This window comes from Zingiber officinale, chromosome 2B (assembly GCF_018446385.1).
Source record: "Zingiber officinale cultivar Zhangliang chromosome 2B, Zo_v1.1, whole genome shotgun sequence".
NCBI classification, from domain to species: Eukaryota; Viridiplantae; Streptophyta; class Magnoliopsida; order Zingiberales; family Zingiberaceae; genus Zingiber; species Zingiber officinale.
Window position 1 is genome coordinate 96,747,236 of NC_055989.1, and position 23,672 is coordinate 96,770,907.

At 32.8% G+C, this 23,672-nt stretch overlaps 1 protein-coding gene across 4 annotated transcripts in view; it reads left to right on the forward strand.

Moving 5' to 3' along the window:
• The first annotated feature begins 467 nt into the window (after positions 1-467).
• LOC122046454 (eukaryotic translation initiation factor 2D-like) overlaps positions 468-23,672 on the forward strand; it is a 35,816-nt gene continuing 12,611 nt past the window's right edge. The window contains exons 1-7 of one of the 4 annotated variants that reach the window (XM_042607163.1): positions 468-580; positions 1,205-1,377; positions 2,948-3,059; positions 16,043-16,233; positions 16,337-16,431; positions 16,528-16,947; positions 17,586-17,694. In XM_042607163.1, coding sequence (XP_042463097.1) covers positions 1,243-1,377; positions 2,948-3,059; positions 16,043-16,233; positions 16,337-16,431; positions 16,528-16,947; positions 17,586-17,694 — 1,062 coding nt within the window. In that variant the 5' untranslated portion in view covers positions 468-580; positions 1,205-1,242. Of the gene's footprint in view, positions 581-659; positions 936-1,204; positions 1,378-1,815; positions 1,886-2,947; positions 3,060-16,042; positions 16,234-16,336; positions 16,432-16,527; positions 16,948-17,585; positions 17,695-23,672 lie in introns of those variants that run through there. The other 3 variants (XM_042607164.1, XM_042607167.1, XM_042607166.1) reach the window with 3 other exon arrangements.

Genomic DNA, 23,672 nt, shown 5'->3' on the forward strand with positions numbered 1-23,672 from the left:
TCGGTTAGGACTTCGGTGGCCGAGAGAGGAGGGTCGTTTGTCTTCGTTGAGTTGTTGCATCGTGCTGTAGACCGTCGGAAACATGTCAATGTTCGAAATGACATGGTGTTTAAGTTTAGGTTTGATGAAGAAACTACGCCATTAACAGCCATCAATGTTGGTTCGGAAGTTTGTCGCAAAGAGAAATCGAACACAGTCTGAATTTCTTTTTCGATTCGAATACACGTGACAACCACAACGAAAAAGGTGGAGAGTAAAATTGATATCCCATACATGATTTGATACAATTGCAAAGTAACGTACATGATTTTATAAAAATTTACAAAACATATTTAATAATCTCATCCTTTAAAATAATCACCGAGAGCAAATGTAATATTTTAAATTGTTTGAGGTAAAATAGAAAAAGAGATAAAGAGCAAAATGAAAATTTGCCATATAAAAGAGTTCCTCGGACCAAACCCAAGCCGGTACCAATCCCATCCTTGGTCTACCTCGCACCGCCGCTAGTGTTATTCTCATCTCATCTCCAGAAGCTTCTTCGCCAGCCCAAGCAATCGCTAGCATTGTGCTTCCTCCGGTAATCCAATCCTTCTCTACTCTTCTTCCCTCCGTTCCTATTCACCATCGATCCCGCAGATTGCTAGCGTAATCAACATCGAGTTTGAAATTGCTTGGATTGGTATTTGCGTTGCTGATCGTCGATAATGATATTTCCTGATTCTTACTGTTGATTCAAACGCGTGAGAAGTAGTTCTTTCATCGCAATTTTTAGGATAAATGACGTAGCTTGCAATTGCTAGTTGGGTGTTGAGGGTTCAGGAACACTGCAATTTATTGTTATGAGAGGACATTAGAAACCTCAGCAAGTTTTCATGTATACAACATCCAATATTCTACTTCATGATGGTGATTCCATTCTTCAGTTACAGTATGTAAGTTTATATGTTCAAGAGTTTATCTTTTGTATGTCAAATGGAATCTTCTAGATCGACAATACGCACCAAATTGCACATAGGATATATTGCTAGAAGAAATTATTATTAGGTTAATTTATGAATGTAGTTCATCAAAGAATGAACTTGATTTACTATTTTGGAGTGTCAACGGTAACTAAGCATTTTTGAATTGGCTACAATTGAAATGTACCGCATTACTAATACATTGACTGACTAACTAAACCATTGAACTTCATTGGTTGCAGCATCATATAAACTGACCAGCCAATACTAGCTGATAACCATGTTTAAAAAGCCAGTGGAGGCAAAATTATCACAGAGATTGTCAGGAGCAGACAAGAAGAAGCTACGAAGAACTGTAAAGGAGAAGTTTCAACATGCTTCTGATGCTAATATCGATGAAATTCTTCCCCCTAAGGTGAAAATTTCTATCTAGTCTACAAGATGATGAAAATATGAAGAAACATTGTGTTAGAAGTTCATGGGATTATAAGGATAATGATTTGTTTCTTTGTAACTGCACTGTGTCATGTAATCATTTTCTTTTGTGGTGACGTGCTCAAGGAGTGCATGGTGTGAATGAAAGGACTAATTTATTGTGTCTCATATTCGTTCTCTTTCCATTATTCTTACAGTTGTTTTTTCTGAAAATTTCTTCAATTTGCGTGCTTAGCTTTTGCAGACTTATGACTTTGTACTTATGAAGTTTATTAAATTATAAATTCTTAAAAGTTTATCAGCAGGTGCAATAAAGAGAAAAGATACAATAAGCTAATTTAAATGGAAGCATTTGTAATAACATTTGAGCTTGCTCCTAGGTCCTAACATTATTACTGATGCATTATGATTTATGAAGATAGTGATTGGTTGGGATTGTCCATAAGTATTTAAAAAGGTCAATGCTGAGAGGAAGCGGAAGAAAAAAGGTAGTTTACTCCATTTCTCTGCAGTTAATTTTTGAAAACACATATCATGCTTGCGTTATGTAAATTTGAAGATATAAGATCCTAAGGTGTGATCATAATATTTGACTGAGTGCACAGTTAATTAGAATAGTACAAATAAAAATATTCTAAAATGCCTTGATATTCTTTGTAGCATAATAATAACTTGGAATCTTAAAGATAGAATTCAGAAATCTCCATGATTATCAAAATGATCTACGATATCAATGTGTAAATCTATGCGAAGCAGGTGAATTTGTTCAAGTTTTATTTTGTAATTAGCCTTGATGGTGGATCTCTGTGGAAAATTTGGTTTAGGTTTAAATTTCACAATTCATAGACAAAAAAGTCATTCTTAGGTGCAGATTCATGGATCTTAAGATGTAGTCAGATTAAATGATATCCCGTAAAATTAACATCATCCACAGTGTCATCTATATATGACAAACAGAACTTTATATATGATATCAGAGACGTTTACACAACATTTATGAAATCTCGGTTGACAATCCTCTAAATTTCATCAAATGGAATAAAGAAAATCTATGATCAATTAATGCATGTTTGCTACCACTTAGTAATAATGATGCTTGTACTTTCAGGTAGAATTTGAGATTTCCTCGTGGTAAATGTTTCCTAATAATAACTATTGAGATAATCATTGTCATGCTCTTTTGTTTAATTGCATTCAGAATGCATTGTTTTTTAAAGATCCATTGGGGCTCCTTGTTATTGTTGTTACTACTATTGCTACTACTAGTTGTGCCCCAACTGTTTAGGTTTTCTCTATCATTAAATCACCTATGTTATTTAACAATCATAAGAAATTGATGTTGTGCACTTGCTTATTATTTAATTGATTTTATAGATTGCTGCATCAGTGTAACTAATTGCTTGTAGTATAACCTTGTTCCTTGTGATTCCAAGGTTCATTTTTTGTATTTTTGTCATTTTTAATATTTTTTACTATTCTACTTTGTTTCTTAACCTGTAGTGGCCTACTCCTTTAACTTTTTTTCCTTCCTTTTTGCCAAAATATTTTAGGCTGAGATTACAGTGGTCAAGTGCTCAAACAAGGTTCATGTATATGTTATAGAAGGAGGGTTGCCTATGCTTTTCGATATTGATGGACGAGGAACTGAGATATACCCAACAGGTGTGCAATGCACAGTTCACATTTCAATTATTTGTTAATGAGTTTATGTTACCTTAGTGGGTAATAATTAATCTATTCAAAATTAACTAATCCAATAAAATAAACTTGGTGATGATCTAGATTTGCTTTTAGTTTTCTTCTATTTAACCATTAATTAATTAATTTTACTTTTTATTGCAAACCTAAAAGTGACCCGTCCTTTCTGTTCTATCAATTTGGACTTGTTTAGGCTTTAATACATTTTGATCACCCTTGTCACACTTTTTTTTCTCTTGCAAGTCTTCAATATTGCATGAAGTATCAAAGTCAAACTTTGGTTTAACATGTTTCATTTCATGCTTCCTTTTCTCCTTGCAACTGACTAGATACAATGTTGTTTATTCCCCTCATAAACCCTTCAAAACCTTATGGATTATGCAACTTATTCTGCACATATTTTCTCTCTTTTCCCTTCAACTTGTGCTCATGTCCATCCTATGCTCATGTTTGCCTCCACACCCCTTTTCTATGTTAACAAACCAGCAAAGAAGATAGAAATCCTTCCATGTATCATGTTGATGTGCATGTAGACTTGATAATCCCTTATGAGGTTCCCCTCATGTGGTGATTTCTAGCATCACACCATTGATGACGTTCTCTCCTCAATTTGTGTCTTACAATCTCTGCCCTCAAAGTGATTCACTTTGTGAGAGATCATCAAAACAACCAAGAACATCTTTTAAACTAGGGATAACAATGAATTAGGTTCCTATGATTTATCCCTTATCTAAATTCATTTCCATTTAACTAATCAAGTACTTGACCCATTATACCCACATAAAGTCTTAAAGTTGACACTTGTATCCACTCATTTAACTAAATAGATACTTGTTGGGTGTTTGAAATTGATCCAAAATGGGTGGGGCAGTTAAGTAAACATCAAATAATATAAACACAAATAATAAAAATTAAGTACTATTTCAAACTAATAAAAAGGGTAGTTCGGTGCACGAGGCTCCCGCCAATGCGGGTTCCGGGAAAGGATCTATTGTAGGTACCCTTACCCTGCTTTACAAAAGGTTGTTTTCGAGACTCGCACGACAACAATTTTATCGCTGCGCCAAAGCTTCCCTTCTATTATTTCAAACTAATACTATAAACAAATCCTAATAAAACCATTAAATAACATGAATACAATTTTAACATCAAGGCATATTCATACAATAACAATTTAATATCAAACTTACTATTTACAATTTAAACAAATTATATATATATATATATATATATATATATATATATATATATATATATAGAGAGAGAGAGAGAGAGAGAGAGAGAGAGAGAGAGGGATGTTATGCTAGGCGCCAATGCTGCGCGCCTAGCATCCGCGACTGATACATGGGCCTCGCTGACACGTGGGTTGCCCCTCATAGTCGAGGATTCTAAGCGCGCAACACTGGCGCCTAGCAAAACAACTAGAGATGTCCTGTGGTGGGGCTGGTCAACATGTGGTGAGCCGACCATTTGGTAGGGCGGACCCACCCGTCATCTTGGCGGGTTGGAAAATCCCCAACCCAACTCAAGGCGGGTTGCGGGTTAGGAGGGTCAACCCACAGGCCCATAAAAAAAAATTATATAAAAAAAATAAAATTTTTAAATTTGGTTACAAATTAGATGGGTCAAACCCATGATTTAGCTATGATGATGGTAAGTATCTTTATATCCAAAGTTCAGTTTGGGGTATAGATAGTCTATCTTTCAAAGCGTTTGTTTTTCTTTTTTTTGATAATTTTTCTTTATTTCATTTGTGTACAGAAGTTGACGGAGTTCGATTCAAGATAAAGTCCTATCTTCGAAGTTTTTGAATTTTCCATTTTAATTTTAAGTTTTGGGGAATTTTTGTCCTTAACTCGCGGGCCAACCTGCACGGGTTGTGGCCGACGGGTCGGCCTAACCCACTTTTAAATGGGTTGATAAAATACCTATAAATATTTGACTTGTAAAGATAATGGGTACCTGAAGGCCATTTAAGTTAGTTCTTATGGATAGCTGAGAAAATACAGTTTGGATCTCCTGGTCTCGAATTCCTGGTCTTCTCCTGGTCCCTTCCAAAATGACTCACTTCGGATGCCGTTAAATTTACGCTCATGGCCTAAATTCCGACAAAGAATGCCACACAGAACATACTTAAGTTTAAAACAACACCAATTTGCAAAAAAAAACACAAATTCAATCAAAACTTTCAAATTTCGACAAAAAAAAGCTAAAAACAACCCCCACCATTTATAAAATGCCTATATTTTGTCAAAGAATGCTACATTGAACATACCTAAGCTTAAAACAACACCAATTTATCATTTCAATGACATCGGAAGTGTGTCGTTTTGAAAGAGACCAGGAGGGAACTAGGGATTCGGGACCAGGAGATCCGAACCGGAGAAAATGGATACCCATGAGTGCTCAATTAAATGGGTACCCATTGCCATTTCTACTTATGTACGGACAATGCTATTTGTGCGCACTAACAATGATGTTGTTCTATTGCAGATCAACCACAACAATTCCTCTAGCTCTAAGTTTGTTAGGCAAAGAAATTAAAATTGAGTGCAAGATAATTTCAAATTACAACAATGATTATAACTTTCAGTTATATATGAGTCAATAAATATCAACCCCTTAGATTATTATCAAACCATAACATTCACCCTCATAATCTCATTTATGTTTAGAAAAGTATTAAGCACCTCAATTTATCATAATAAGCATAGATATACAACGACACATCCTTTAGGAGACACCACTGTAGGATTACTGATGCTGATGAGGGGTGAATAGTTGAAAACACATTAGCATCTGATAGAGTTAAATATGTAATAAAAATATGGATAGAAATAAGAACAATGCTAACCTTGTACAAAAGCAACTTTCTTTTCTCTTTACAAATTATAAAACTAATTAAGCATAAGAGAAAATCTGAAACCAAATACGAAAAAGAAGTAACCTTTCAAGGGTTCAAGTATAAAAGAACTCAAGCTCTTTCCAGATTATGGAGATTACTTACCGACATGAAAAAATAATTGTAAACAAAGAATTGCAGCATGAGAGTTGTTTCTTTTGAGGTCCCATTTCTCTCCTATTTATAGTCACAAAGATTGGCTAATTGGATACATTTTGTTTGAATTGCTACTCTTTAATAGACTCAACACCTATTTAGTCAATTTAAATCCTTATTGGTCGACTCAAATTCTCATCAGCTAAAGTTAGTCAACTCAATTGTATAATAAGTTTACAACCTTATCTGCAATGGATAATACTTGAAGTCAACTCTAACATGGGTCGGTCAACTCAAATCTATGTCAACAATTTCAGTTGACTCAAATGGATGTTTCTTTGAACTTTATCCACCGAACAGATAGTTCTTTAGTTGACTTAAAACCTCTTAAGCAGACTTAATTCAATTAAAGAGTGATATTTTTTTATAGTCCACTTTCCAGTTGACTCAAGTCACTTTCAGTCAACTCAAATTGAAATAAAACCCTTATGTTTGCCCGTAGTTAGTCTTCTGTCAACTGTTCAGTTCATTGAAACAATTATACGCTTAATCTAAACCCCTATTTGTTGGTTGAGCGTATGCCTAGGCAAACATCTTCAATCTAAAAAACTAGATTTTAGTCGCACATGTAATTTTGCAAGACTCGTCTCCATCCAAGATGCCTCTAATCAATCTTGAGCTTTTTGAGCATCCTACCAACATCATTTGTATCTGCCATGCTAAGACCTATTGTCAACATATGTTGAGCTTCACCATTTGCCAAAACTTGTTGATTTTTCCCTTTTCCAAGTATGTATTCAAGTTTGACCTACTTAGATTCTCTAACCTCAACACTTATCCTGCACCAAACAAGTTTAGGATTTAGGGTTTAGGGTTTAGAGTTTAAGGTCAAGTTTCTACACCTGCATACTTGACAAAGACATAGAAACACAAGTTGTATTTAACATAAATCCTTTGTCAATTACATCAAAACAACCTGACGTCAGACTTGACCACTTAGGGTATAATTGCACTAACAAACCATAAAATATGACAAGAGTTGAGCTACTTAATTTTGATCGCCAACAAGCTCTAAACTCATTTCTAAATTGGCAAGCTTGCTTGGATTTTTTGGTTAGCTAAGATGGGTTTTCTTTTTTCAAGGAATGATGTTGCAACACACAAGCATGATTTGTCAAGATAATATTTGTCATTGTCACCAAGGAATTTAGGAAAAATATTTAAATAAAATGAAATAAATAGATTGATCACATTGTTAGTGTCACTAAGGAATTCAAAAAAAGAGTAAATTTAATTAAAAAGAATAAAGTGACTAGACCCGACCATAGGCTAGATTCGTTTGGATCTGACCCATAATCGGGTTAACGAGTTGTTAAAGGTAACCCAGGGTTGATAAGCCAAAACTATAACCGACCCATAGCTTGACGAGTCGATTACGGTTTCTTTTTGCAAAAACTATGAATCACCGATTCAAATATTTTTATTTTTAAAAATAACCATTGGAACCATATATTACCATAGTTCCAATGATCACTTTACTTTTTTAAAAAATATATTTTTTGAATGATCCAGATTATTGAATTTTTTTTTGTTAAACAACTACGATTAAGTGAGCATTATTTTATAAATATATCTATTTCGTTTTTTTACATCAACTATCAATATATCTCTTCTATTTCACCTCAAATCTCAATTATCTAAATATTATTTTTTATACTAATCATTTTAATTATTCATTTAAAATTTTAATTACTTCTTTGATCAATTTATAAATTCAATTATCATTTTTCTATATTTTAATTATTTCATTTATAATTTTAACTCTTTCTTCGTATCACTTTAACTCCGTCCATGACGATCGGTCATGGCCGGTCCCAAGCCCAGATAAAGGAGGAGGGTTGCGTTAGGTTGCCAGCCAACGTCAAACTATGACAAATATTCAATGAATGAATCCATTAAACTATTGTGCTAATGCTAGGTTGTTTCCCGGAAGGAACGCGTTGCCGGGTTCGACTGTAACGTTTCGGCAAGGACCGCTACATCTCTAGAATTCGGGTGTAGTGATAAATATGCAAGAGTTCGCGTTACAGGGTTCGACTGTAACGCGTCTCAGCAAGGGCCGCTACATCTCCATGAGAACTTGGGTGTAGTGTTAAATAGGCAAGAGTTCTCACACCATAGGTTAGATAAGAACAAATATGATAGGAAAACTAATAATCTAAGATTTGGAACATGGAACATAGGAACTCTCACCGATAAATCAATGGAGGTAGTTGATATGATGATTAGGAGAAAAATTAGTATTTTGTGTGTACAAGAGACAAAATGGACAGATGAGAAGGCAAAGATGATAGAGAACTCAGATTTTAAGTTATGGTACACTGGAAAGAGTAAAGCAAGAAATGAAGTGGGCATTATTGTAGATAGTCTGTTAAATGATGAAGTTGTAGGAGTAGTTAGAAAAGAGGATAGAATTATAGCCCTTAAGATAATAGTGGCGAAAGAAACTATGAATATAATTAGCGTATATGCACCACAAGTAGGATTAGATGAAGCTACCAAATCAAGGTTTTAGGAGGACTTAGATGAAATATTACAAAATATTCCACCAAATGAAATGATTTTAATAGGAGGTGATCTAAATGGGCATGTCGGAGTGAAAAATGAGGAATATGAGAGAGTACATGTGAGTTATGGGTTTGGAACGAGGAATGAGGAAGGGAAAACTATATTAGATTTTGCGATAGCATATGACCTTATATTAGCTAATACGTTTTTTAAGAAAAGAGAAGAACACTTAGTCACATTCAAAAGTGGGAATGATAAATCGCAAATTGACTTTCTTATGGTTAGGAAGAAGGATAGAAAGATTTGTAAATATTGCAAAGTCATCCCTGGAGAAAGCTTAACTACCCAACATAGGGTAGTAGTGTTGGATATACGCCTCAAACATAGTATCAATAGAAAAAAAATATATACAATTCCTAGAATTAAGTGGTGGAAGTTAAAGGATGAGAATCAACATATATTTAAGGAGAAGGTAGAAGTACAAGCATTAGGTGAAATATACGATGACTCTAATACAACATGGGATAAGATGATATCAAAGTTGAAAATAGTAGCTAAGAGTGTACTCGGTGAGTCAAAGGGACATGCACCACTAAGTAAAGAATCTTGGTGGTGGAATGAGAAAGTACAAGAGAAAGTGAAGGAAAAACGAATAGCTTACAAGGAATTATATATTTGTAAGAACGAGGAAAACTTAAAAAAATATACAATAGCCAAGAAAGAAGCTAAGAAGTAGTGAGTGAAGCAAAAAATGAAACTTTTGAACGGTTATAGGAAAGAGACATTTATAGAATAGCTAAAGTGACAGAAAGAAAAATAAGAGATCTTAGCCAAATAAAATGTATTAAAGATGAATGTAATAGGGTATTAGTAAACGATGGAGAAATAAAAGAACGGTGGAAGAGGTATTTTCATCAACTTTTTAATGAAGGTTTAGGTGACCAACTTAACTTAGGTAATTTAATTAGGTCAAATGAGCATAGAAATTTTAATTTTTATCGTAGAATTTAAAATTCAGAATTAAACAAACTTTAAATGAGATGCACAATGGAAAAGCCGTTGGACCAGATGATATTCCGAGAGATGTATGGAAGTGCTTAGGGAAATAAGGTATTGAATGACTTACAAAATTATTTAACATGATATTGAAAACGAAAAAAATGTCTGATCAATGGAAGGTAAATATAACTAATAAGGGAGACGTACAAAATTCTGCAAACTATAAGGGTATTAAACTAATGAGTCATACTATGAAACTTGGGAAAAATAATAGAAAAAGATTAAGGAAGGAGACTACAGTGACGTAAAATCAATTTGGGTTCATGCCTGAAGGTCGATAATAAGTTATACATCTTCTTAGACAATTAATTGAAAAATATCGGGAGCAAAAACAAGATCTACACATGATATTCATTGACTTAGAAATTATTTTTTCTCCAAGTTAAAGGAAATTATATAAATTTTCTCATAGAGGATTAGATGAAACTACCCTATCAAGATTTTTGGACGATTTAGATGAAGTATTAAAAAATATTCCGTCAAATAAAATGATTTTACAATAAAAATAAGATTACATCAAAAATCAACTCTAATTCTCTATCTTTTTTACACTAATTATGGACGAACTCGCTACACATTCAAGACACAGTACCGTGGTGCATGTTGTTTGCAGATGATATTATTTTGGTAGATGAGACACGTGAAGAAGTAAATGCTAAGCTAGAATCTTGGAGGGAAACACTAGAAGGGAAATGTTTTAAGCTTAGTAGATTAAAGACAAAATATATGGAATTTAAGTTTAGCAATATTAGAAGTAATGAAACAATTGTTAAGATAGGAGAGGACGAGTTGCCCGGAACCGAGAGGTTTAAATATTTAGGATCATTTTTATAAAATGATGGAGGGATTGAGAGAGATGTCTTTCATAGAATACAAGCAGGATGAGTGAAATGGAGGGGAGCGTCGAGTGTTTTATGTGACCGTAAAGTACCTCTTAAACTTAAGGTAAGTTCTATAAAACCGCAGTTAGATCTGTTATGTTATATGGAGCTGAATGTTGGGCTATAACTCTAGCACATGAGCAGAAGATGAGAGTTGCAGAGATGAGGATGTTAAGGTGGATATGTGGACATACGAAGATGGACAAAATAAGAAATGAGAGCATTAGAGAGAAAGTCGGAGTTGCATCTATTGAGTAAAAACTCCGAGAGACACGTTTAAGATGGTATAGACATGTACTTAGACGACCAATAAATGCTCCAGTTAGGCGATGTGAAACTATGATAAACATGCATATCAAACGAGGAAGAGGAAGACCAAAAAAGACTTGGTTAGCAACAATAAAACAAGATAAAATTTATTTAAATATACATGATGATATAATAGGAGATAGAGCTCAATGGCGTAAAAGGATTCATACAGCCGACCCCACCTAGTGGGAAAAGGCTTTGTTGTTGTTGTTGTTGTCTTCGTATCACTTTCAACTTTAATTCAAATGGAAGGATTTAGTTCATCTTACAAGGACAAGGAGAAGGCAACAATTCAATTTTGGTCGAAAAAAATGTTGAACCAGCTAACACCGAACTTGGGGCGACCGATTCGACCCCACGGAAGTTTAAATCGGGAAGTGCTCCTAACAGGTGGCCTCGAATCCTAACATCTCGTAGTTGCACGCCTCATTTGAAGGAAAAATCCCTGCAAATGCGTCGTAGTTAGGGATCGCACCAGTGACAACTTATGCAATAATTCAATTTTGAATTTGGAGACGGATGATATTGAATTTATCGATGATGAACCAACTTTGACATTTTAGATGCAAGAAAGTGTACACGCTTCAAAAGTTCGAGATCCCCACCTTTAAAATGATTTATTTTTACTAAACATTTTAGAAAGATCACTCTTCCGTATGAAGAAATGCGTGTAAAATATAAATATTGAAATAATTTATATGCGTGTAAAATATAAATATTGAAATACATCCTATAAATTTCAATCGTATGGTGGTTATGAGTTATTGAAGTGACATGTTGAAACTAAACATCGAGTTGAGTTTGGAGTCGATCGTTCTCAAACGCAATTAACCAAATTTTCATCATTTGGTATAGGTACTTATTCTAATTTATTCGAGTACTAAATTAAGAGAATCATTGCTATATTTATTTCCGCTGGACATCTTTCTTTTGATTTTGGTTCTAAATGCATATTTTGAAGTTTTTTATCAAGAATTACTTAACTTTGTTGCTAAACCTAATTCCCGATCCACAATCATTCAAGCTGCTATTGTTGGTATATTTTAATATTTGATGTGTATGTCATGTCTTAAATAAATTGATGTAGTTTATAAATGTAATAACTAAAATATAGAAAATGATAATTAAATTTATAAATTGATAGAAGTAATTAAAAATTTAAATGAATAATTGAATAATTAAAATGATGGGTGTAGAAATATAAAGAATAATATTTATATAATTGAAATTTTAGGTGGGGTAGAGGAGATATAATTGATAGTTGATGTAAAAAAATGAAATGAATTAGGGTATTTATAGATTTAGGAAATAATTATAACTTAATCATAGTCGTTGACAAAAAAATGTCAAATAATCTAGATCGGTCAAAAAAAAAAAAGTAAAAGTTAAATGAAGGTTGGAACCACTTGGTCTAATAGTGTTTTTTCCATTTTATTTTTAATTTGAATTGCCAATTTAACCTACTGATTCATGGTTTCTACGAAAAAGATGTCGACCTTAGGTCAAGGTCCGAATCAGACCCATCGATTAAGAACTTTAGAAAATCAAATTAGATAATAAAATTTGTATATCTTATTTGTTGTCATTTTTTAGTGTAATGAAATAATAAGGTAAAATTTTGAAATTAATAGAATGAGGCTTAAAAATATATCGAATTTAAGCTGAGTAGTATTATATATAGCAAGACAATTACAAAGCTAAGAGATGATGCCAACTTCAAAAGGGTTGGAGAGCTAATAGCGAAAGAACATCAACATTGTTTTGGATACCATGTAGATTGCACTACATCAATTTGATGATGGTGGACATCAACAAATTGGATATAGTGAAAAAAGTCGGATTGAAGAGCTTGTTCACTTTTGAGAATTGGGAAGCATCTTGATACTTAGCACCTATGAAGATAGGGAGATGCAAAAAAATTATTATATCTGCTAGGTTTTGAGACTACATTGCAAATATTCTTATGGCAGTAGAGCCTTTTTATGATGTTCTACACAAAGTGGACTCGAACAAGAAACCGCAAATGGGTAATATCTATCATCCAATTCATAAAGTAAAAAATGAAATCAAGAAGTGCCTACAGAACAAGAAGCCGCAAATGGGTAATATCTATCATCCAATTCATAAAGTAAAAAATGAAATCAAGAAGTGCCTACAGTCACCATCAAGTATCAACATTATGTTGATATTATAATGGTAAGATGAGACGATCAAATAGAAAAAACATGTTCACTCGACAAGCATGTATTTTTTTAATAAAAAAATAATATCATTATTAATAATTATATATGGTTAATTTTTTTAAGGTTATTATCTCAATTTTGCATATCAATACCATAAATGATTATCTCCTAATGGCCCTTAAAGTTTAATATCAAGACTATAGAAATAAGAAGTTATTGTAAACAGGAATTCATTGCTCAGAATTTTAATGAAAGTTGATTATTTCAAGCCGCATATGACTCTTTTGATGTTTCTGTCGCAGCGTCATGTCGATGTAAAATGGATGTCGGTGAAAAAAAAATTTACTAGAATTTCTATTATTTGGATGTTGACTGAGACCCTCTCATACATTGCAACTCTAAACATGACTAAAGTCCATAGACAAAGGTAAAGGTAAAGCTTTTGCAATTTTTACTAAAGAGAAAGGGAAAAGCAAAGGGAAAAGATCAATTGAGGATTGGTTAAAATTCAATCAACGAAATTTATTAGTAAGAATATGATGAGAGTGACAGATCATCATTGCATTTTGATACTGCAATTTGACAAAAAGTTTGAAATGATCATAGCGATGTCGACAATAGTGCAACTACTGGTAGTAGAGGTGATGACAGTGACGATGCACTTGGTGGTTGTGAAACTTATGCTCCTTTGACTACCTTAGCTTTAGACATGAAAATGTTACACGCGTGAAACCTAGAATGATGGTCTAGTGGTAAAGCTATTAAGAGTTATTATCCACGTTAGTATAAGGGTGATAGACAAAAGAAAGCTCATGATTATTAAGATATGGCGAAGAGTTTAACTGAGATTGATTTTGATCGAAGTTCATACACTTAACCTTCTTATTATAGTTCCGATGCATCATATGGTGATTCATCATATAAGAACTTGGAGACATGTTTATCCTTATCTTGTGTCTATACTCGTTTTGTTTCTAGTGGTGTTAGTCCAAGTCTGATTCCTAGTGGTGATTTGAGACATGCTAATGGACATGTGGAGAAATCAATATTAATACCACATGCCTTTTGGAAAATTATTTGATTTGGGTGTTGGGAAACTATGGAGTTGATCTCATAAGGATGTTGCAAGAATTGATGCTTCCATTCAATGCATGACACTACTTTTGGTATTATCAAGGTGACATGTTATGTACTTACTAAACTTATGCTATTGTTTGGATAAATTTTAATTCGAGTTTCTCATATATCAAATTTTTTAAAGAGAAATATTTTTGTTTGTTTTTATCAAAAAAACTTAAGATGTTCAATAATTGAAAACTTATATAAAGATAATATAAAATTAAATATACTATAAAAATATTTTTTTTTGAAAACAAAAAAATTATAAACACACTTTCATTTAAGAATTCTATATATAAGTTAAAACGTCATACTATCATCTCTTTGCTATACAATATGAAATTTAGCGTTATTTACATTCTTAAATATACACGCATTTTTTATGACACTTTTGCATATTCTTGAAATAAAAACTTACATTACTATGCATAATTTAAAAGAGTAATAATTTGAATTCACTAGTCGCATAAGCAATAACTATAATCATCAAAACTACAACATGCGACAATTTGAATCCGAAGATCAATCTTCATTATCATTCTAGATGCAAGTTTTTGAACTCATTGTTTCAACGATAAAACTTCAAGGGATTAAAGTTATTATTATATATGTGCAATAATAATAAAAATATAAATTTTGAATTTATACCTTACTAATAACTTTTCTACTATCAAAATATGAAATCAACATTCAATACTTGAAATATGAAATCAATAGTGAGTGTTTATATCAATCAAATATTAATAAAAAATATATATTTTTTAAAAATTAATATACACACATTTTAAAAGAAAAAAAAAATATCAAAATTGTATCGACACAATATGATATAGTATCAACACCATATCATTCTAATCAGGATCAAAACTTCGACATGACTCAAAATTTTAAACCTCGTCTCCTCAAAATTTTAAAATGATCCTCTCCTCAATTGAGTCATGATTGTCTTCGTGATCCTCCTCAAGTTGTGGCTCCTTGTTTATGAATTTGTTCCTTGTCACTTTATTTTTTCTTCCCTTTGATTATCTTCATAATTTACATTGTACTCAACTTTCTCTGTTTTGAGTGCCCTCATAACAGCGTTGGCCACTTGCAATTCTTTATCACTCTCTGATTAAGATGATGAGCTCCTTTTTTCTTGTGCTTCTTGTTCTTGTTTATTCTTAATCGATCCATGATTTTGAGCTTCTTGTGCTTGCAAGGGCCATAAAGTATACCCGCCTTATTCCAAAGATCCTTGGCATCCTTGTAGTTAATTTTGCTCAAGATGTCATTGGGCAATACATCCTTTATATTTGTCATGGCTCTTTCATTCCGTTCAAGAAATTCAACTTGCCTACTAGTTCATTTACTTCGTTTGATAATTTTCCCCATTTATCCTTTGGGGATTCAAATCCTTTATTGTAAGAGCTACTCTAAAATTTTATTGAGACCTGGGAGGATAACTCAGTAGTGAACTTCATCATAGTCTATAAAGATTTTTTTCTTGACAAGGATGCAATCCTGCAAATTTCGAAGCACAAAACAAAATCCATTTCTCATGTTCTATTTTTATCTTTGTAAAGGTCCAATATGATGAAAATGTAGTTAGAAGATTCATATTAGATGGACATATCGTTTTTAATTATAATATTTTGATCTATCATGTGCATGCTAACTGCTGGAGAACAGGGACATGACATAGCTGTATAGACAAGGTTCCAACTTATCCTAAATCATTTTTTTGTTTATTATGACAGATAAACGATATTTAGTGGAATATTTGAAGAATAAAATTTTTTCCAGTTACTGATAGACTGAGAATATTTTTTTTTCTTGTTATATCTGCAGTTTATGCACTGTGGAAAGTTTCTGAACTCTTGCCATCCTTTCTTCTTAAGGGTGGTGAGGTTTCTCGATATGTGATTGGTGGTGCTGATTTGATGTTTCCTGGTATTAGTATACCTCCTGAAGGCCTGCCTTCATTCTTAGCTGGGCAACCATGGGCCGTAAAAGTTCCTGGCAATCCATCACCAATTGCAGTATGTGTGCATTTCATCTAAAAGTTAATTTCAAATTTTGAAGTTCATTTGCATTCTAAATTAGTGCAAATCAAAGTGACGAAGTCCTACTCAATATCTACAGGTTGGAGTCACCACTATGAGTAGTTCAGAAGCACTGAAAGCTGGTTTGCGGGGAAAAGCCTTAAGGATAACACATTATTATCGTGATTTTCTTTGGCAAGTTTTTTGCTACAATATGGACAAACTTTTTTATCTCTTAGTTTCTTAGAAGTTTAGCTTTTCTGTTTATTTTTTTGTCAAACTTCATTACAGGCAATCTGCTGAAGGTCATTATGTTCCAAATGCTGGTTTCTTTGAAGATGTTGTCATGGAAGATCCAGATTCATTGCCAGTTTCTCAGCCTTTGAATCTACCTTTAGATGTTTCAAATGATGAAGATGTTAATATGTCAGAAAGGGAAACTGTTGATATCTTAAATACCAATGCCAGTGAAGTCATTGATTCTCCAGCAATTTCAGACTCTAGTAGTATCCAAAACTCTGAAGAAATAACGTCTGAAATAAGTGGACTAAAAGTATCTGAAAAGGTTGTAGCTGAATCATCAAATGATGATAAGGAGCAACAAATTTTGTCTACTGAAGAAATTGATGCCCTCTTGGAAAAATGTCTTTTGCAAGCATTGCACACTACTGTTAAAGATAAAGACCTTCCCATGCCTGGAAGTACACTATGGTAAAATTTTACATTTTCATTTCATGGTTTAAATTTTTTTGTTTTTATCGGAGTTTTGATTTATGACCGGAACGAGATGGTTTCGATACCGCATCATGGTATATGGTTTTGGTTTTTTAAAATATAAAATCTATTAATTAAAATTAATTTTTTAAATCTAAATAGTAAAAAAAAAAGTGGGATCGCGGAGATCCTGCAGGACAAAATTTTAAACCATGTTCCATTGTATGTATTCTGATTGTTTTTTCAAATATGAGAGTGTTTGTACTGCATCCTACAAATATTAACTTTCTTTTATCAGCCATACATTGTAGGCTGTTTGCAATTTTGAAAATATTTTTTGATTTGAAGTTATGGAATTTAAAAAGCCATGAGTTTGTTGTTGCTATTTCTTTTTGAAAAAAAAAATCTATTATTTGTTAAATTGTAACATCTGAAAACTCTGGAGACTCATGGTAGTTAGGTTGAATAGTTGAGACTTATTGGGTTTATCCAAAAATACATTAATCTCAAGTGAGAAGCTCAAATAATATCTTTACCATGAAACTATGGTTTGTTATGTCTCCATTGTATTTGTTCTGAAGTGTTGTCTTAAATAATTCAGTTGCCCTTCTCCGGTTTCTGCTTATGATGAATAGGTCAAACCATATACTACCCTGCAGACCTGCTGGTGTTACCCTGGACATTAAAAGGTCTTCTCATAAGAAACTTTCCAAGTGGCTACACTCAAAATCTTCAAAAGGGCTGGTGAGCATACATGAAGCTTTCATGTTATATTTTAACAATCTTTTTTGGTATTGTCTTCCTTATTTGACCATCTTTTGGATAATTTATATGCTAGAATGCACATGCATAATTTGTGGAAGTAGGAGTTGCTAGTTGAACAACTAAGGTGATGTAGTTTGAAAATTGGGATTATAAAAATTTCCTTTAAAATTTTAGATGTTAAAAAATTCAAGATGTTCTTTAATTTCTATAGTTAAAAGTTGCAGTTTTTTGAAGGAAATTAGTTGTTTTAGAAGTCGGATATAATTTTAGATATAAAATAGAACTTAGATGACTGGGTCTTCTTTTGAATCTATAGAAGAGGTTAGGATTTCATGTATTAATTAAGCTTCCAATTTAATAATATTTTTCTCTTCATTGAGTTGGGTTGTTAAAGTTTTGTTGGTATGATTTTTTGTGCTGCATCAATTGATATCTAAGCCAAATTTAAAGAATTTGGTATTGGTACTCCTATCCCCACCTATATTTGTTTTGGTCATCATCTTGGTTCCTCCCAGGCACGCCTTTGACCAGAGCTCCATCAGCAGGTTTAAATTGAATTAAATTTATTTAATCAATCAATTAATTATGTAGACAATTAAATCCATCAATTGATTTGATCTAAGCAAATTGATTATCAAAATAAATATTCCCACAAATTGACTATCCAAAAACAAAATTTATAGCAAATCATCAAATAAATACTAACATGGACTCACACAATCACATAAATAATTCACTAGTCATTGAATAAGTACTAACATAAGTCACAAATCATCATTCCACAATTTACACCATGTTCAAAGATACAACATAGGCATCTAAGGATCAAGTCCTAGCTTCGGTAAATTAACGGATGAATTTCTCTTAATAGACGGTTAACCTAAGAACGCTAGATTAATGGGCTACACGCTTCCCAATTTATTCGGTGGGAAACTTTTGTGGGGCCGGATCGATCACTCTCAGGATTAGTCAGTGTAAGTTAAATATCTGATGCCAACTAAAAAAAAAATAAAAAAAAAGATATATCATCTATTCTTAAATAAGTTTTAACTACGACAAAGTTCACCAACTATCTAATTGTGACAATCATATCCCCAGACCACTTAACTATCAATCCAAATGTTAAAAAACATAGCCCAAAATTATAATTGTAACTAAAAAATTAAGTCCATGTGGGTCAACATCTCATGCCATGCTTGGAAGTCATGTATCATCATGCTTCTTCAACCTACAAGAGAATACACACTTAATCACATAATTTAAATAAGCGTCAATAGTATATCAGTTGAAGAATTAGAAAATCTCAAAATAGTAGTAGCTAAGAACAAAAATGATCACTTTCACCTGATCCAACTGTTTATATAACCTAACATATTAAATAAAATTATATAATCTTCAAATGTTGAAATGTAAACTTATCTCAACCTTGATGAGATACGCCATTCCTATGGTAAAATAAAAAGATAAAATGAAAATTTATTTTCTAAAAAAGAAAAGAAATATTTATTAGTGTTAGAACTTGTAATTGAGTTTGGATTGTCATTAGGGCTCATCATATCTTTGGTAAGGTCATTCAACTCCATTTGGTGCAAAGATTCTAATTAACATAAAACATACAACAACAACAACAACAACCATCAAGTTTTTCCTCCTAGGTGGGGTCGGTTAATTAACATAAAACATATAAAGATATAATTAGAAAGTGATATATACACATAAAAAGGTGATAATTTGAGGAATGCATTACCTCTCTATACAAGCAACCTTTCATGCATGAAGTAGTCTATACAAGAAGTGGTTTTAATGTATTATGATATTGATTAAGGACTTGTCATAACTAAATGCAAATCCGATGCACTTGTAGACACCATTATTAATAATCTATCATGACCATGTTGAAAGGATTGAATAACGAACCTAGTTAATCATTCAATGATTCAGAACATCAAATAATACTTTTTATCTAATGTTGGCTCATCTAGAACAATTCCAATCCTGAGTTGCTGTAGGAATCTAACTCATCACTCTCAAAAGTATTGAAGTTCTGTATATAAAACGATCAAGATAGATCAATTAGTAAAACTTTAAGATTCATACCCAAAAGAGAAACATTCTTAATATAACAAAAAATAATACTTTAAATGGATCCTTTTCTAGGTTCATAGGATCCTCAATTAAAATTCTCAATGTAGAAGTTTTGTAAGAGTGTCATGAAGTGATTGACAATTTGCAACTAAAAAAACAATCCTTTTCTATCATTGCAAACTATTTTGAATTGTTGCCATATATCTTCTTGCAACTCCAATGTACAAATTGAATCTTATAGTGAGGGTCTAATATGGTTGTCATTGCTAAGACCAAGCTGAACTAAGACCATACTTTTCAAATTTCTAAACATTTATTTTGCTGTTCTTTGCAAGAGTAGATCCTTGTGCTTCCAAACTCTCTTTCAAAGTTAAGTATGCCATAACAGTAGATGGAAAATATAAATTAGCAGTGGGATACTTAACTCCATAAAAATATGTGTTCTCATAAAAAACTTTCAAAAATCCTACAATTTTCTGAACCTTTTCCCATTTAGTAGAAGTTGGACAATGTTTGTAATTAGAATCACTTAACATAAACAACACTCTCAAGCATAAGATATGTAGATTTCCATCTTGTTGGAATATCTTGTCTTAACCCTTTCTTCCCATCCATAATTAAAAAGTTGATACACTAAAAATTTCTTCCTCATTTGAGAGCCCTTCATGTGCTTCTCACTTTCATGGACTTTTGAATAGCATGGTCCATCTCTTTTAAAATATCTTACATGATCAAATTGAGAATATAAGCATAACATCTGATATGAAAATAACGGTCATAGCTTAGAAGTGATCTTGAATCATTTAATTTCTCCTTTGCCAACTCTACAAATATATCATTAGTTGATGCATTTTATAAAGTCATGGAAAATAGATGCATTTTCTAAAGTAATGGAAAATAATTTTGTTGGGTCGTAAAGTTCGCTAGAAAGGGGGGGGGGGGGGGGGGGAATAGTGATCTTCGAAAATTGTTATTGAGTAAGTAGCGGAAACAGAAAAACACAATGCTAACAAAATCAATTTTACTTGGTTCGGAGCCTTTGCCGATTCTACTCCAAGACCCACACGTGAGAGTGCTTTCGTTGGCAATATACTGACAACAACAACAAGAAATTGAGCCGCAGGTTGCTGGAAGAGCTTCGTAGCGTCACAGGAGCAGCGCGCAACAGAGCAATCGCAGAATGAAATTGTTGTCCTTTGCTCCAGTTGGTGGCCTCCTTATATAGAAAGCTCCGGGCGCCCGGATCCCTTCCGGGCACCTAGAGCGTGACATCGGCCCAGTGAATCAGCGCGCTCCATGTTGTAACGAGATAAATTTTTGCATTCCGAGCGCCCGGATCCCTTCCGAGTGCTCTGACCCCTTTTTCCAGCAAAAGTTTTTTCCTGCAAGAAAAAGATTAGTCCGAGACAATAAATATTATACTATCTTGTAAAACAAAAGTTAGCACAAATATATATATAAACAGAGTAGTAATTAGATTCTGTCTCCTCGAGATCAGAATCTAGTCACGATCTCAACTTAGGTTTTTAAAATGGATCTAAGTTGGATCGACGCCTATAGTTCCCTCAAACGGGGAATGCGTCCTCACCAAGTCACTCCCCTCTAGTGACTTACCTTTACTTACCTTTTGCCAGACATCCGGTCAGCCCGTCGACCTGTTTGGACTTCGTGCCAGTTATCCGGTCATCCTGTTGACCTAGTTGGACTTCGTACCGGCTATTTGGTCAGCCCATCGACCTAGCTGGATTTCTTGCTAGCTATCCAGTCGGTCCGTCGACTAGTTGGGCTTCGCACCAGCTATCCGGTCGGCTCGTCGAACTAGTTGGATTTCTCCTGCACCCTCAGTCAAACTGTTAGATCACAACAAAACTAACTTAACTTACTTTGTCATTCATTAAAACTTGAGTTAGACCGTTAGTGCTAACCGCACCAACAATCTCCCCCTTTTTGATGTAATAACAACCTGAGTTAAGTTAGTGAAAAATATGCAAAAATAACTAGACAGATGGTATGTTTTTAGACTGATTTTGGTGTTTTGTCATGATTTTTGCTAACTTAATCCACCTTACACTCCCCCTTTGACATTCATAAAAAAATAAGCATAGACAAGTAAAGAAAAATTTACTAAGTAACCAAAAAAAACTTAACAGTAGAAAATAGTCAGGATTACTTGGGGAACTTTAATCTAGAAAATAAGTAAAGTATTTTTCAAGGGTAAAAAGTTAATTAATTTGAAGAAACTGAGTAAATAAAATGATTGTTTTCACGATCTACTTAATTTTTTAAAAAAATATGATAAGTCAAAAATTTTGCAAACATAACTTAAAAGATTTGAAATTATTTTTCAAAAACTACTAATTTTTTAATAAAGTTTCCAAAAAAAAAGTTTTTGCAAAAATAGCTTTAAAGTTAAAAAAAATGTTTCGAAAATAGATAACTTTTGAAAACTTTAAAAAACCTTTTTCAAGAAATAGAATTTTGAAACTGAATTAAGATTTTGAAATTCTTTGAAAACTGTGCTAAGTTGTTTTCAAAAATATGAAAGCAATATTTTCAAAACTTAAATAGTTGTAAAACTGATTTTTACAAGTTATTTTTTTTTAAACACTTTTGAAGATAATTAAAGAAGTTTTTAATGCAAAAAAAAATGAAGCAGTTTTTGAAAATATTTTAAAGTTATTAATCCTCCTCCTGAATCTGACATTAATTCAAAATAAACAAAAAATGTCCTTAACTGTCTAACCATTTGTTACTTACTAACTATCAGAAGATAGCAGTTTTCACTTGGTTAGTCAGGTTAAGTTTAGTTTATTCACTCAGTTTGACTAAGCTGAACAACTTAACCTGATTACTGTAAGTTTGGTTTTTAACGCCTAGACTTGTATTGATGCACTGATATAAGCATCTTTAAGTTCAGGCAATCTGCCTATGCATCTCACCCCTTTCTAAGTTTAGCAATACACAAACAAGGTAGTCCTAGTGTGTTGGTGAGATGCTCAAGTTCTAGACCTATAGGAGCATGCTTTCTATGGGTTTGATCTATACTAAGGCTAAAAACTTATCTTGAAAATTCTAAAAACAGGGAATTTTGAGAAATAAAAAGATTTATCCTAGAATTTGAAAGACAAATTTTGAAAACACTTTTGAAAGTAAAGGTCCTAGTCTATTAAGCACATTCCTAATTTCTGACGTAAGTTACTAAACTCATATTCAGGGAGGGGTTTAGTGAATATGCCAGCTAAGTTAGACTTGGACTCAATGTATTTGAGTTCAATATCACCTTTAGTGATATGATCCCTGATAAAGTGATGTCTAATTTCAATGTGTTTAGTTCTTGAATGATGCACAGGATTTTTTGTTAAATTAATTGAACTAACATTATCAATTAGTTCTTTTGTATTTGTAAAGTTTAAATTAAAATCTTTTAAGGTGTGCATCATCTATAATAATTGTACAACACATTCTCCTATAGTTATAAATTCTGACTTAGTAGTAGATAAGGCAACACAGTGTTGCTTTCTATTAAACCAGCTGACAAGTGATGGGTCCAGTAGTTGACATCCACCACTTGTATTTTTACGGTCTAATTTACAGTGTAATCTGAGTCAGAATAACCTATTAGTTCGAAATTGGTTGTTCTAGGATACCAAATTCCTACATTTGATGTTCCTTTGAGATACCTAAAAATTCTTTTGACTTGAGTCAAATGTGATTCTTTAGCACAAGTTTGGTATCTAGCACACATACTAACTGCAAATAAAATATCAGGTCGACTTGCAGTTTAGTATAGTATGCTACCTATGACACTCCTATAGTATTTTAAGTCAGCTAGTTTTCCATTTGGATCATTATCTAAGGTTGTGTTAGTTGTC